Source organism: Heterodontus francisci, chromosome 1 (assembly GCF_036365525.1).
Source record: "Heterodontus francisci isolate sHetFra1 chromosome 1, sHetFra1.hap1, whole genome shotgun sequence".
Taxonomy (NCBI): domain Eukaryota; kingdom Metazoa; phylum Chordata; class Chondrichthyes; order Heterodontiformes; family Heterodontidae; genus Heterodontus; species Heterodontus francisci.
In genome coordinates, this window is record NC_090371.1 from 206,360,138 (window position 1) to 206,375,966 (window position 15,829).

The following is a 15,829-nucleotide window of genomic DNA, read 5'->3' on the forward strand; positions in this document are numbered from 1 at the left end:
CATCACATCATTCTGGAATCAAATTCGGTACTTTCAGGACAGTGAGTTAACCTACTATGATTCAGGATCTATGGCAGGAAAATGCCTTTAGTTTAGCGAAGGTCATGTGGACTATTTTATGGTGAAAAGTACCCATCGGAAAAAGCATAAATCGACCACAACCCTACAGTTGTTGCAATCTTTCATATCCATGTGCTGCAGATCATGTCTTATGACAGGCTTCTTAGTCTGCATAATAATACCTCAAATTACAATTGTGACAAATGGAGGCCTTTCTTAGACACATAATCTCAGTTGGAAATCATACTAAGCAAACTACTGCCAGCATTCTAAAACTGTACATTATTGTTCATCATCAGCATAAGTGTATACCACAGGATAATCCACTGATGTTTGTGGAGGGCCACAATGTCGCCACTCAAAACATGCATTTTAATTTGAAAAATATATTATGCTGCAAATGTGATGTCATTCGTCTTTTTGGAATGATAAATACCCTGGCTTCAACTGACTCAAGGGTCATTAAAAGGCATTGTGCATATATACAGTTGATTACAGTATTTCCAATAATGCAAAACCTTCTTTGAAATAATGATACTCCTGTACAAACAAACAAACAAACAAACAATCACACCCTTTACAGCTTCCTCATGAATCTCTGAACTGAGGGGTATCTGGAATGCTAGCCCTCAATTAAAATTTATTTCCATGCTTGTCCCTCTCAGAAGCAGCTAAACTGTAGCAATGTGTAAGTTTTCAATTTACAATGGAGCTTTCCTGCCCTCCTCTGGTTACATATAGAACTGCAATCAATGCTTAGAACAAGTAAACCTCACAAGATATGGTTCTGACAATCAGAACTGAGGAATGCATCATTTATTTTAATTCAGTACAAACAGCAGAGATGATTTGGCAAAAAGTTTCAGGCATGGAATTATAGCCATTTTCTATCAATGGAATTTGTCATGGAATTTCAAAGGCATTGATTCCTTGTATAGTTCCACAAGTAACTTGCACAAGTGGCTATTGTGTGTGATCCTTGACACCGAGCATGGCAGGCTATTTGTCACGGCAGGAATCACAGTAGAGATCAATCTTGCCTCACCCAACATCCACACTGGCCCACACAGATCCAGCAAGGGTCACTGGAGTGCGATCAGGAATAGAACAGTTTCAGTAATTGTCAATCAGGTCCCAGCAACACTGAAGCCAATTCTACCACTGCTTCAGCTGAAATCTTAACTCAGCACAGATCACAACAGGGACCTTCTTTGTCTGTATGGTAAAGTTACTTGCCAGATAAACTCAGTCAGTGAATGGGGTGTGCCTGTACTTAGCATTTAACATACTAAAAATTTAGTCAGAACCACATTTCAAAACATAGTGAGCAACAATATCCAATATTTTGGGAGTACCAAGTTGTTGATTCTGTTAACCAGACTAGTCACCACTATCCATCTTCCATTGTATAAGAAGGCTTCCTGTTAGATCGGCCAGTTACACAGTCGTAAGTCACTGCATTCAGAAATGTACATTCTATTCTCACTGAGAAAAACACTCCAATCTGTCAGGCACATGTACAATCAATTCTGACAGCTTTCAACCCAGTTACATGCTTCTTTATATCTTATGCTGCTGATTGCAAGGTCAAGGCCATTATTCTGTGCAAAGTACCCAGTAATTTATTTATATAGTTCTATCAGTTACCTAGCGCTCCAATGCAGTTTTACACTATGCATTAGTTATCTGCAATTATCTACTTGTAGATCCTAAATTGAAGCAGTCTTGACAACAAAAAGCACAAACACAGTAAGGAAACTCAACCTAAATGTTCAATATACTCTTAAATACAATAAAAACAGAAAATAGTGGAAATACAGGAGGTTAATCAAGAACTCAAGACGACAACTTAATGTTTCAGGGAAAGATTATTCTTCAAAACTATCTGTGGCAAAAGGGCTTTTTCCAAACTAAATGACCAGTATTTTCTAATGTTGATTGTCCTGTGTATTTCCAGCACTTTGCAAACACAGGAAACCTGAAGTAAAAACATGCAATAAGGGGTAATTTTAAACCTAACTTGCCTGGCAGGGAACAGAACCTTTATTACTATATCGAGATAATCTTGGTAGAAGAATTTGATCTGTTGTTAGTTTCTTTTCCAGACAGTTTATGCACTATAACTACATGTAAAAAGAACAGCTATTGAACCATAACCAGACAAAATTGCTTCATTGTTGTTACAAATTGCAGATTCTTTTAAACATCAGCTTGGTTTAGTTGCTAGTAAAGACACCTAAATCAGAAAGGTCGTGAGTTTACGCCCCATACAAGATTTATGTAAAGTTACAATGAAGCTCCAAAGTAGTATCAGGAAGTGCTGCATTGTCAGAGGTGCTGTCTTTCAGATGAGAGGTTAAACCTAGGCTCCATCTATCTGTTCAAGGTGCATGTAAAATATCCTCACGTCCTAATCAATGAAGAACAGTGAGTTCTTTGTGTCCTGCCAACATTCATCCCTCAACTGACCTTCCCAACAGACTATCCGGTCATTCATCTCATTTGCTGTCTCACATTGGCTGCTGTGTTTGCCTACAGAGTAACAGAGACAACACTTCAGAAGTAATACAATAGCTGTGAAGCACTTTGATTGTGCAAAGGATGTGACAGTTTAGTATATAACTGACTAAATACAGTTGTCCTGCCTGCTTATAAAGCTCTCAGATATCCACTGATGTTAGGCACTTTAACTCCATCACTACTGTAATTTTTTTTTAAATCCTTTCAATCAGATAATGGTTGGCTGATTTTATAAAATATATAATTTGATAATAACCTCGGAGTCGGATTCAGAATCCTGTGCATGCATTTCAGCTGCACCTGTATGGGAATCTACAGCCAGACCTGGAGCCTCACCAGCAGCAGACATGGTGATTTCAGACATTCCTGAAAACAAAAAAAAGCATTGGCCAAGTGCACAGTGTACTTTCAAATAACATCAACAAAGGAATACACCGAAGAACCTACACTTAACATTGTAAAGCATTAAGTGCAAGTTAAAAGGAAAATATCTTAACTAATGTTTGCAGCAAGAGTTTGTCTAGACAACTGCTGGCACCACCGACATATTGTATACACATCATGCATATTTCCATTTTAATATTTCAAGTCTGGTTGGCTTAGTTCGCAATTTATGACACTGACCTCAATTTATTGCCTGCTATCAACTCCCACCCCTCTCCCCCACGCCCTCAGCCCTCCCCAACCCACTGTTCACAGGCGACCATTAGCTGCAAGTCACAATTCTCGATCATCCCCCACCAATATCATCCTGGGTGTTACCATTGACTAGAAACTTAACTGAGTCCAAGGAAGACTGAGAAATTATAGCCAGTGCCTCCATGATTTCCACCCTCACTTCCCTCAGTATCCTCAGATGCATCTTATCGGTCCTGGCACTTTATCCACTTTAAGGTATAGACAGCCTATCTAATACGTCCTCATTAATTTTAAACCCTTCTAGTGTCTGAATTAGCTCCTCTTTCACCATTGCCTGAGTTGCCTCTGCTTCCTTGGTAAAGACCTTGATAAAGATGCAAAGTATTCATTTAATACCTCAGCTATGTCCTCTGCCTCCATGTGTAAATCCCCTTTATGGTCCCACTCCTCCTTTTATCACCCTTTTACTATTTATATGTCTATGGAAAACTTTGGGCTTTCCCTTTAGATTAGCTGCCAGTCTCTTTTCATGCTCTTTCTTGGCTTCTCCCCTCCCCTCTGCACCTTCTATATTCAGCCTGGTTCTCAATAGTATTTTCTACCTGGCACCTATCATAGGCACACTTTTTCTTCTTTATCTTAATCTCTACTACCTCTTTTGTCATCCAGAGAGCTTCAGATTTGTTTACCCTACCTTTCTCATTCGAGGGAACGCATCTTGATAGTGCCCAAACTATCTCTTCTTTCAAGGTAGTCCATTGTTCCAATTTATTCACCCCAGCACAGTTCTTACCCCACTGAAGTTGGCTTTCCCCCAGTTAATTATTCTAACTCTGGATTGTTTTTTGTCCTTTTTTTAGTCAGCCTAAACCTTATGATACAATGATCACTGTCCCCTAAATGATCTCCTACTGATACTTGATCCACCTCATTCCCAAGAACCAGGTCTAGCAGTGCCTCCTTTCTCGTTGACTAGAAACATACTGCTGTAGAAAATTTTCCTGAACACACTCTAGGAACTCTTGCCCCTCACTGCCCTTTACACTACTACTATCCCAGTCTACATTAAAAAAAGAAATTGAACTGACAGTGGCCAATCTTCTGTCTGCTTTCAAACCAAAAGCAGCTCCAACTGAAACAACACATTATCGTTAAATTAACAATTATATATAGAAATGGAATAAATTGTGCTGTTTGACATAAGATACCATAATTTTCCAGGTATAATACGCATTTTTCCCCCTAAAAATCTACCTGCAAATTCAGATGCATTTTATACATAACAAATCAAAATGGGTTTATCTTGCAGCTGCTATTTCTTTCAAAAATTAAGTTTATAAATAATCAGGAAGGTACTGGTAAGTTCTGAGATTTTTTAAACTTTTATTTACATGCAGAGAAGCCTTGAAATGCTGTGTCTGACTCACTGTCCTCAATCATTTACTCAGCTCCTCTACCACCTGGTCATCTCTCTCATCATCACGGTAAATGGCATCAACCCAGATATAGTTTTCATCTTCATCATCCATCTCTGCAGCATCATTTTCCCAGAGGATATTGTGTTATGAACCATCCACGGCATTTGAGAGACAACACTTCTTGAAGTCATCAAGGATGGATCAATGGCATCTAAAGCTTCTTTGATTGGGCAAGAGCAAAAAATCTGGTTTCTTCTGTTTGCCTGATGGTGTATGCACATATGTTCCAGAATAAGCCCACTCCTATTCAACTTTTGGTGCATCTGCTGTTTAAATGGCCGACTGCAGCTGATGTGCAACATTTGCAGTTGGCCTGTAGTGCTCCCGGAAATAATGAAAAGATCTGTGAGATCATCATCCAGGATATCCTTGATGCTCGACATTCACTGGCACCTAAAAACGTTGAGGACCAGCATACAACATTCCCGAAGGAGCCTTTATACTACATAAGATGTAACCAGTCTTTGGTCAAACCTTCATCCATCCAACGTTTTTCATGTTCACCTTTTGGCCATGTGATATTCCTTGGGAAAGTTTTTCATGTGAAGATAATATATGGCGGCATCTTTGACCCATCTCCACATGCCCTGAGCATGATGATGAAATGATTCTTTTCATTGCTCGTTGATCTTAAGATAATTATTTTTCTCCTTTGGGAGACATGATTTGACTGAATGGAATATCAAATGTGAGGGGTGTCTGATCTGCATTGGCAACATGGGATGCGCTATAGTGGTGTTGCTTTCTCAGCCTTATGATATAACACTGGTACTCAGCTTATCTTCAAACTCATCAGGCATCCATTGCGGGATTGAAGTGTGCCAACATATGGATATGTCACTCCTTCGCAAGAGAGAGCACTATATTAGAGATACTTTAAAAGGTGCTTTTGGGGTCCAAACTTTTTGTCATATAAAGGGCTTTCAGATGAATTTCTACAGTGCTGACTGCATATCCACTTGCTCGACACTGGTGAATATATTCCAGACGTTGTTGCTCAAGCTGTGGGTGCTGATCCTTTCTTCCACATCTCGGGGCCTTGGGATGTTAGCTTATCCTTTGAGTTTCGCCAAAGTCTAACATTTGTTTTGCTAACACTAAATTCCTGTGCTTCCGCTCTGTTACCATGGTTTTCAGCAATTTCCATCACCTTGCGTTTGAAGGCTGCAGTGTAACTTGCTCTTTTCTTTGCCATATTAGCGGTTAGTACAAAGGCCTGGATCTTGTGTCGGGGCAGAGGCCCCGCCCACCAGGTTAAAAGAGAGGTGCGAGTCCACCTCCGCCGGGCCTGGGAGCCACCCATAGATTTTTACGTGGCCCAGGCCCTTGACTGGCCTTGGGTGGGACATCCACCCTTCTGAGGCAGGAAGTCCTGCCTCCAGGAGATGCCAGCCAGTCAGCGGGCTGGCAGCTTTCAGTCCCAGCAGCATCATTGGGAGTGGTGGTCACTGCTGGAACTGCACCCAGCTTCAGGAGGTCCGTGGGGTTTTGGGCCTCGCGGGTTGTTGTTTTGGGGGGGACGCGGGGAGAGAATGTAGTGCAGTGGGAGTGGCTTGTGCTGTGCGGGGCCCTCCATGGGACACAGGATGTCTGATCAAGGAGGTTTTACTGGGTGGCCTCCTGGGGGTCCTGAACCACCTGCCCGCCATTGCTAATAAACCAGCGGTGGCGGGAGGAGGCCCTTAAGTGACAGTTAATTGGTCACTTAAGGGCTTTAACTGGCCTGGGACAGGCAGTTTCACGCCGCGCCGCCACTCGTAAAATTGCAGTGGGGGCAGGAAGGCGACGGGAACAGCGTCCCCCGTCTCCCACTCAATTTTACGTCCCCGACCGCCCGCCTCCAGCCCGCTCCTGTGGGGACGTAAAGTTCCAGCCAAAGAATCCCACCTTATGAACGTCACAGGCTACGTTTGATTGATCAATAAACATGTGGATACCAGTCTCTCAGTAAACTGGGTGGGAACTGACCCTTTTGGTAAAGGCTCTAATTTGACATAATATCCAGATTTCAATTTAGCATAATTTATTTAGCCTTATTACTGTATTTGATTGTAGGGCAAGAAAAAAATGAAAACTCAGTGCATTTCTTTCTGGTGTAGACACAGCCAGATAGGCCATTTTAACATAGTACATTCCACTAGGAATTATTTCCTTTTTAAAAAAAGGGAAAATAATAAAACAAATAAGGGAAAATGAAAGACAGAGGGGAGGGCAATTTTGACTAAAAAAGCCAAGAAAGCTGCAGCACTTTACTTTTTTAAAAAAAACTATCTTTTTATATAGAATCAAAAGCATTCTATGCTCATGGGGGATCAAACCCTTTAGCTTAGTCAGATTTGCTCACTACTTTTGTCAATAAATGATACTTTGGCTAGCACATTGCAAAACTCTAGGTGCGTATTATACATGGTGATAAGGCAATTTTGACTTTTTGTCCATGAAAGTCTAGTTATACATTATACTTGGTGGCATATTGTATTTGGAAAATTATGGTGGTTAATAGAAGGCTTCAAAAATACTTTATAAACTGGATAGATTAAACAGTACTCTAAATATAGTTCAGCACTGAAGATCAATTGGCATTTATCCTCAAGCTTCATCCTAATGGTGAATTTACCCATCTCAGCTAGAGATGACATCTGGTTTAAGCAAGGATACCTCCCTGCTCAGCAGGAAAGAATGGCAATAGTATCTGTGGAGTTAACCACTAAAATACTGCAGATGCTGGAAATCTGAAACAAAAACAGAAAGTGGGAGCAATACTCAGCAGGTCAGGCAGATGAAAGGTCAGAGCTAAAATGTTAACTCTGCTTCTCTCTCCACAGATGCTGCCTGACCTGCTGAGTATTTCCAGCACTTTGTTTTTATTTCTGTGGAGTTACAGCGTCTCACCCTCCTAAAGATTATCCTGAATGCAAGGAATTCAACTGTAGCATGGACTACTGAAGAAAGATAGAGACACCAAAAATTGTACACATCTTTAACTTTTGCTAAAGACAATGCACAGTGGTTATGTCCAGTAAGCTATTAACAAAACAGTTGGAAACTATGTGCATTAAAACTGTTTTACAATCATATCAAAATATTCTGGAAAAAAGCGACAACCCTTTTTAATAAGGCAACTAATTTTTTTAACATTTAAACTCAGCTACTTATGTTTAACTCTGCAGGCAACCTAATAATTGCCACAATTATCACCACGGGGAAAAAGTAGGACGCATGCTTTTAAGAGAGGAAACAAAACATGGCAATTAATTTCATGTTGTTTAAATATAATTAATATAAATACAACTGATGTTCCACATTACTACTCAATCAAATGTTCCTCGAATTTGAAACATTTAACTGTTGGATAGTCACTACTTCAACAATCCCAAGTGGCACAAAAGTTTATTCCACTGAGATAAAAAGAATTCAAGTGTGAGTTAGCACACTCATTGTCCAATAGTGAGAACAATATGTCCATTTTCCCCTACCACACTCATGGGCCTCCCCTCCTCAGTCAGAAGAATGGATGGCCAAGTACCACGGCTCTGTCCACATTATCCTGAAACAAGGAGATATAGAATGGCGGAGGCTGATTCTTCCTCTCTGTGGAGAGCTGCACTCCAATCCACATTAACTCAAAATATGCAGGATGCAAAACATGAACCTGTGGGCTTATAATTTCATAGCACAGGGTGTTGGGATTCCAACATGCTATGCTATCCTTAGCAACATATCAGGAACCGAAAAAAGTTTGTGAAACCCTAAGCCTCAGAGAAATGAATATGACACATAATTTGAACCAGACAGACAAGAGGCAGTAACACAATCTTTCTGTAGCCAACAAAAAACAAAATACTTCTTTTTCATATAACTAAATTACTTTGTCCCTTTCCTAAAGGTCCTTGAATGCATCATCTCTCCCAATACACACTGATCACGTCCATTGTAATGAATGCATTATAGTGTCTCTTATTCTGTACTCTTCCCTCTATCACTTGTTCCATCCCCACATCTCATCCTCTCCCGGATCACTGCCTCTGATCTTTGTCCTTGTGATCTTCCCCTTTGATATTAAACACTCTCATCTTTTTAAAACTTAATCTCTATTGGCAATCTCATGTCCACCCGTCTCTCCCAATCCACAGTCTCACTCATATCTTCAACAGCACTCACCTCTCTCAGCTCCTTTTCTTTGCCAGATGTTGGTCTGTTCAATCTCTCTCCCCACAATTTCCGTCATCAATCCCAAAACCTGACTTTTTTTTTAAAAACATCTGTATTCTCCATCTATATCCCCACTCATGTCTCCCATATCTCGCTCTCCCCCACGTTGTCCTCTGTTCCCATGTCTCCCCATTTCTCTCCACTCTCCTTCCCATCTTCTGTCTCTATTTCCACCTCCCAGTCAAAGAAACAGAAGGTCAAGGCTGTGATGAAACAAAGCCAGTGCAATAAAATTTTAAATGACACATTTGGTCAAAGAGGCAAGAAGGCTTGGTCTGAAAGAGAGCAGGGCCAGAGCAAGGTAGAATGGCAGGCAGCAACAAAATGTGCAGGTGTGGAAATACAGCGGGTGGGGTGCATCAGATATAGTAATGAGATAGCCAGGTGCAGTGGAGAGCTGAGCAAGAGGCAGTGACAGAAACTGGGTGCCATGGGAAAACCATGAAGTAAAAACAAAAACAAAATATAAAAAAAAACTTACCTGCACAAAGGTGGTGGGCAAATTCTGGGCACCACACTTTAGGAAGGATCTGAAGGCATTAGAGAGAGAGTGCAGAACAGAATTACGAGAATGGTTCCAGGGATAAGGGACTTCACTTTTATGGATAGTTTGGAGAAGCTTGGGCTGTTCTCCTTAGAGAAGGTCGAAAGGAGATTTGATAGAGGTGTTCAAAATTATGAGGGATCTGGACAGAATAGGTAGAAAAACCGTTCCCATTGACAGAAGGGTTGAGAACAAGAGGGCACAGATTCAAGGTGATTGGCAAAAGAACCAACAGTAACATGAGAAAAAACCTTTTGTTACGCAGTGAGTGGTTAGGATCTGGAATGCACTGCCTGCGAGTTTGGTGGAGGCAGATTCAATCGTGTCTTTCAAGAGGGAATTGGATAAGCACCTTGTTATGGTTAAACAAGACAAAGGCTGTCAGGGAAACCCTAGACCCCTTCACTCCTGGCCGTAACAGGGTTTAATTTTAGAAACACTGTGTTTTTAGCTCTCCCTTAGTGAATCCTTGTTCACTGCTCCAGTTGTAAAAGCAAAGAAATCAAACAGGTGTTCTTAGATTAAGAGAGCGCAAGAGCAAGAGAGATCGGGTCTTCCTTGTTCCAGGTTCCAGTTCAAACAGCCTTCTGTTCCTTTCTCGGTGCCATAATTCAAAAAAACCCAGGTTGTTCAGCAGTTTAGCCATATGACTAGCTCCTTATTTGGAGCCAACAGTCTCTCCTGTGAGGTTTGTGGACTGTACCTTAACAGTCTCTGGAATGCGCTTCCTTACACCTTCAATGTGTGGTGACCAAAATCCATTTGGGTAAATTGGAACAGGGAATAGTCCTTTGTCTCCACAAGCAGCATCTCCTAGTATGCAAATGTTCTTCCAGCCCAGTGTCTGGTGGTCTTCAAACAAGTAATTTCTTCACTCCAGCAATTTAAAATCAATGTTCATATGACAAAATTAATGTGACTCATTTTTGGCAGGTGGCAACATGACAACCTGAAGAGAAAACAATTTGCAGGGCAACAGAGGAAAGGTAGGGAGCAGGACTAGCTGAGTTGCTCTTGGAGAGCTGGCACAGGCCAAATGGTTACAGCAAAGGAAGAGGCCATTCTATGATATCTGGGTGACTTACAACACCTGAAGCCAGGTAGACATCCAGCAATTACAGCATGACTTGCAGATAGGCTCTCATTAAGAAAGAGCCAACATACTTTTTAAGTCTTTCCACATTATGAACATTTGCATGAAAAGAAATAAGCAAAATCATGACAACAGAAAGTAAGGTTTGTGAAAAGCAAGTATGAGCCATATGCTAGGCTTTAAGTAATAGATATATTTAAGATATGGAACATTATTGATTTTTGGGTATCCTTTCTCATATACAAATATAATGCTGGAATATATTTATATTAGTATATACAAAAACATGTTGGCACCTCTGATTAGCAACCATAATTCTTACTGTTCTTTCACTCAATTGTTGGTGTTACTTTTCTCTCATAACTCACAATTTCAACTGTTGTTACTGAAGATGTTCCTTTCTTCTGCTCACCATTCTCGAGTTTCACTCACATTCTCCCAGTTCTAGGTCTGCACCAGCTGGTTCAGTTATGAAAGGTGATGAGGGGAGAAAGAAGGAGGTAAAGTAAGATATAAGTTGCACAAGAAACAAAGGAAGTTTAAAAAAAAGGATCAAGGGAAAGTTAATTTAACTTTTTTTAATAAAAAGACAGGAGCAAAACAATCTAAATCTAAAAAAATGGAGTAAAACCAAATACAGATAACTTTGCAAAGAAAAGGAACAAAATCAGAGGGGAAATATTCCAAACATCCACAAGATGGTGCTGTTTGCCACTTTTAGTTCAGTGAAATACTGTGTGTATGATTCTGAAAACTTATGCAACAATCATTTTGAAGCATGTTATTGTACTGTATTAAACAGGACATTGTGAAGCTCCATTAATCCTACCAATTTTTTTCGCATTAAAAATGGCTGGATACAATTGTTAATTCTTATTTTGTTAGTTATTTTGTTTGGTAACATTGCCATTACGAAGGGTTAGTTAGCTAAGAAGCTCAAATTACCATCAACATCCCTGCACCTGATGTTTTTGAACCTATTTTAGTTTTGTAGTTCAGAAACTGGAACCTAATTATAAGCGCGAGTTCACTGACTGTCTATATTGCTGCATGGCGTGCTGTGCGGCCATGCAAGAGCAACTCAGCTAGTCCTGTAGCCCTGAAAATCATCTCTTCAGATCCAATGCCCTTTTGAAAGCCACGACTGAACTTGCCTCCACCACACTCTCAGGCAGTGCATTCCACTCGCTTTGTAAAAATCGTTTTTCATGTCGCCATTGATTCTTTTGCCAATCACCTTAAATCGGTGCCCTCTGGTTCGCGATCCTGTGCCAATGGGAACAGTTTCTATCTATTGTGTTTGGACCCCTCATGATTTTGAGCACCTCTATCAAATCTTCTCTCGACCTTCTTCTCTAAAGTACTGAAGTCCCTTAGCCCTGGAACCATTTTCCAGAATCTTTTCTGCACCCTCTCTAAAGCCTTCATATTCTTCCTAAAGTGCTGTGCTCAGTATTCGGCACAACACTCCATTTGAAGCTGAATCAGTGTTTTGTAAAGGTCCATCATAACTCACTTGCTTTTCTACTCTATGTCTCTTATTTATAAAGCCCAGAATCCCGCATGCTTTCTCAACCTGCACTGCCATTTCAACAATGTGTGCACATATACCCCCAGGGTCCCTCTGTTCCTGCATCCACTTTAGAATTGTACACTTCATTTTATATTGCCTTTCCTTGTTCTTCCTACCAAAATCTATCACTCCACACTTCTCTGCATTAAATTTCATCTGCCACCTATCCGTCCATTGCACCAGCCTCTTTATGTCCTCTCGCAGTCTATCACTATCCTCCTCACAGTTCACAATACTTCCAAGTTTTGTGTCATCCAAAAATGTTAAAATTGTGCCTTGCACATCCAAGTTTAGGTCATTAATATATATCAAGAAAAGCAGTGGTCCTAATACAGACACCTGCAAATCCCACTGCATACATCCCTCCAGTCAGAGAGACATCCGTTTACCACTATGCTTGGTTACCTGTCAACCAACCAATTTCATAACCATGCTGCCACTGCCCATTTTATTCCACGGGTCTCTAACTTTGCTAGCAAGTCTATTATATGGTACGTTATCAAATGCCTTTTGGAAATCCATATACACATCAACTGCATTACCATCATCAACCCTCTGTGACCTCATCAAAAAACTTAAGCAAGTTAGTTAAACACGATTTGCCTTTAACAAATCTGGGTCAAGAGAAGTGATGTTGAGGAGGTAAAGTTAGGTGTTATCAGCATACATATGGAAACTGACACTATGTTTGGATGATGTCACCAAGGGGAAACATGCAGATGAGAAATAGGAGGGGTCAATGATAGATCCTTGGAGGACACCAGAAGTAACAGGGCAGAAATGGGGAGAGAAGCCATTGATGGTGATTCGCTGGCTACGATTTGATAGATAAGAATGGAACCAGGTGAGTGCAGCCCACCCAAATGGGCAACTGTGGACAGGCATTGAAGGAGGACGCATTGAAGGAGGACGGTGTAGTTGACTGCATCAAAGGCTGCAGACAGACTGAGGACGAGGAGGAGGGATAGTTCACCTTTGTCACAGTCACGTAGGATGTCTTTGATAACAGCAATTGCAGTCCTGTTGGATGGCTGGAAAACTGATTAGAGGAATCCGGAGGTCCTCCCGACCAACACCACTACTGACTGAGCTCACAGATCCCTGAAGGATATAAGTACCAGACCAGGCCTGCAGCAGGTGGTGAGAACACCAATATGAAGGAAAAACCTACTTTACTTGTCCTCACCAATCTACTTGTCTAAGATGGAACTGTCCATTCCAGTATTTATATGTGTGACCACCGTACAGTCCTTGCAGAAACTCGGCAAGGCTTCTTCGATAGCACCTTTCAAAGCAACAACCTCCAACGCCCAGAAGGACGAGCGCAGCAGGTACATGGGAACACCACCACCTGCAAGTTCCCCTCCAAGTCACACACACCATCCTGACTTAAAATATATCGCCATTCCTCATCGTCACTGGATCAAAACCCTGGCACTCCCTCCGTAACAGCACTGTGGGTGTACACACACCACATGGACTGCAGCAGTTCAAGGAGCTGGCTCACCACCACCTGCTCAACGGCAATTAGGGACAGGCAATAAAGCTGGCCTAGCCAGCAAAGCCCACATCCTGTGAATCAATAAAAAGTTATAATTAAACAGGGTTTCCCGGTCTGCAATTCCACAGAAATTGAAATGGAATTTCTTAGTTGTTTAATCCTCTCACCAGCATTGAATGGTATTAAAATAATTAAATGTATATTGAACCCATCATCTAGCACCAACTTACCAATCTCTACTTGCAAATTATTAAACCTCCACGAGTTTCATATCATGCATTCTTCACATACGAGACAGGTGAAATATGCATATGTAAAATGCAAAGGCAACTTAATTGCAACTGTAATGAGCTGGATTTGCAGAAGCACAAGTCCCAAAAGCTGTGTTCTTCCACTTGTGTTTTAAATGTTTAAAGTGCTACTATTTACAAATAGCATGGTAAATTCAGCCTCAGCACTTAAGTTTGTTCCATTGAGAATGATAATGTAGCTTTCTGTTGACATAACACTAAGTGAGTTTACATTATTGAATACAACCCTAGTGGGTTACTTTATCTGTCTGTCATTAAACTGCACTGAGCTCACTAGCAATTCAAACAGAACATACAATTTTGTAATTTCAACTCAAATTGGAAATGGGAAAAATAGTTTCAACAGTATTACCATATTTTAGAATTTTTACTCACTTTCCCCCAAAGGATATTTATATTAAAAATGTTACTTTTAAATGGGATTTAAATTACCAGAGCAACAGAGGGTGTAGGACTAGACTGAACTGTTTGTCTAATGTTGTTACTCAGATGCCATTTCCGATTGAGACAACAAGAATCAACTGACGCATCCTAGGTTCATTATAGACGGACCCATTCAATTGAAAAGAGTAGGACTCATGCCCAGCCGCTTATTTGGCGGCTCAACTGGTCAATCCCAGGCAAGCAGTGTTCGAGTTCGACCACTAATTCTCTGCCCAGGAGCAAAAAAGAAAACAAAGATCAATATGTGCAACTCAGTTCTGGAAACGGAGACGAGATGGACAGATTCCCCTTTGAGAGACAGAACTAACAGGAAAGGTTAAGCGAACCCCTAAAAGGTTTACTGATGCATGTATTTATTGGCCTGGATTTTGCGGTTAGCTGCAAAGCAACAGCACTTAATGCTGACCTCGAAGAAAGCTGACTGAAGGAAGGTCATTGATGAAGCAGCTGAAGATGGTTGGGCCTAGGTCACAACCCTAAGAAACTCCTGCAGTGATGCCCTGGAGCCGAGATGATTGACCTCCAACAACCACAACCATCTTCCTTTGAGCTAGGTCTGACTCCAACCAGTGGAGAGTTTTCCCCCTGACTCCAGCTTTGCTAGGGCTCCTTGATGCCATGGGCAGTCACTCTCACCTCACCTTATTGCTAAGCAAGTGCCACTTCATAGCACTGTCTACGACACCTTCCATCACTTTAGTGATGATCGAGAGTAGACTGATCGGGCGGTAATTGGCCAGGTTGGATTTGTCCTGCTTTTTGTGTACAGGACATACCTGGGCAATTTTCCACAATGCCAGGTAGATGCCAGTGTTGTAGATGTACTGGAACAGCTTGGCTGGGAGCAGGGCAAGTTCTGGAGCACAAGTCTTCAGTACTATTGCCGGAATATTGTCAGGGCCCATAGCCTTTGCAGTATCCAGTGCCTTCAGTCGTTTCTTGATATCACGCGGAGTGAATCAAATTGTCTGAAGACTGGCAGCTGTGATGCTGAGGACTTCAGGAGGAGGCCGAGATGGATCATCCACTTGGCATTTCTGGCTGCAGATTGTTTCAAATGCTTCAGACTTGTCTTTTGCACTGATGTGCTGGGCTCCCCCTTCATTGAGGACTGGGATATCTGTGGAGCCATTTCCTCCTGTTAGTTGTTTCATTACCCACCACCATTCACGACTGGATATGGCAGGACTGCAGAGCTTAGATCTGATCCGTTGGTTGTGGGATCACTTAGCTCTGTCTATCGTATGCTGCTTATGCTGTTTGGCATGCAGATAGTCCTGTGTTGTAGCTTCACCAGGTTGACACTTCAGCTTCAGGTATGCCTGGTGCTGCTCCTGACATGCCCTCCTGCACTCTTCATTGAATCAGGATTGACCCCCAGCTTGATGGTAATGGTAGAGTGGAGGATATGCCAGGCCATGAAGTTACAGATTGTGGTTGAGTACAATTCTGCT

General features: G+C 41.4%; 1 protein-coding gene across 12 annotated transcripts in view; it reads right to left on the reverse strand.

Annotated features, from left to right (window-relative positions):
* Positions 1-15,829, reverse strand: part of arfip1 (ADP-ribosylation factor interacting protein 1 (arfaptin 1)) — a 234,439-nt gene that overhangs the window by 165,935 nt on the left and 52,675 nt on the right. For 5 of the 12 annotated variants that reach the window (XM_068040898.1, XM_068040908.1, XM_068040851.1 and 2 more), the window contains 2 exons: positions 10,915-11,005; positions 2,837-2,946 (listed from right to left, as the gene is read on the reverse strand). The exons of 3 other annotated variants lie outside the window; for them this stretch is intronic. In XM_068040898.1, the coding sequence (XP_067896999.1) occupies positions 2,837-2,944 (108 nt within the window). In that variant the 5' untranslated portion in view covers positions 2,945-2,946; positions 10,915-11,005. The remainder of the gene's footprint in view (positions 1-2,836; positions 2,947-10,914; positions 11,006-15,829) is intronic. 4 more of the 12 variants (XM_068040928.1, XM_068040916.1, XM_068040878.1 and 1 more) reach the window with 2 other exon arrangements.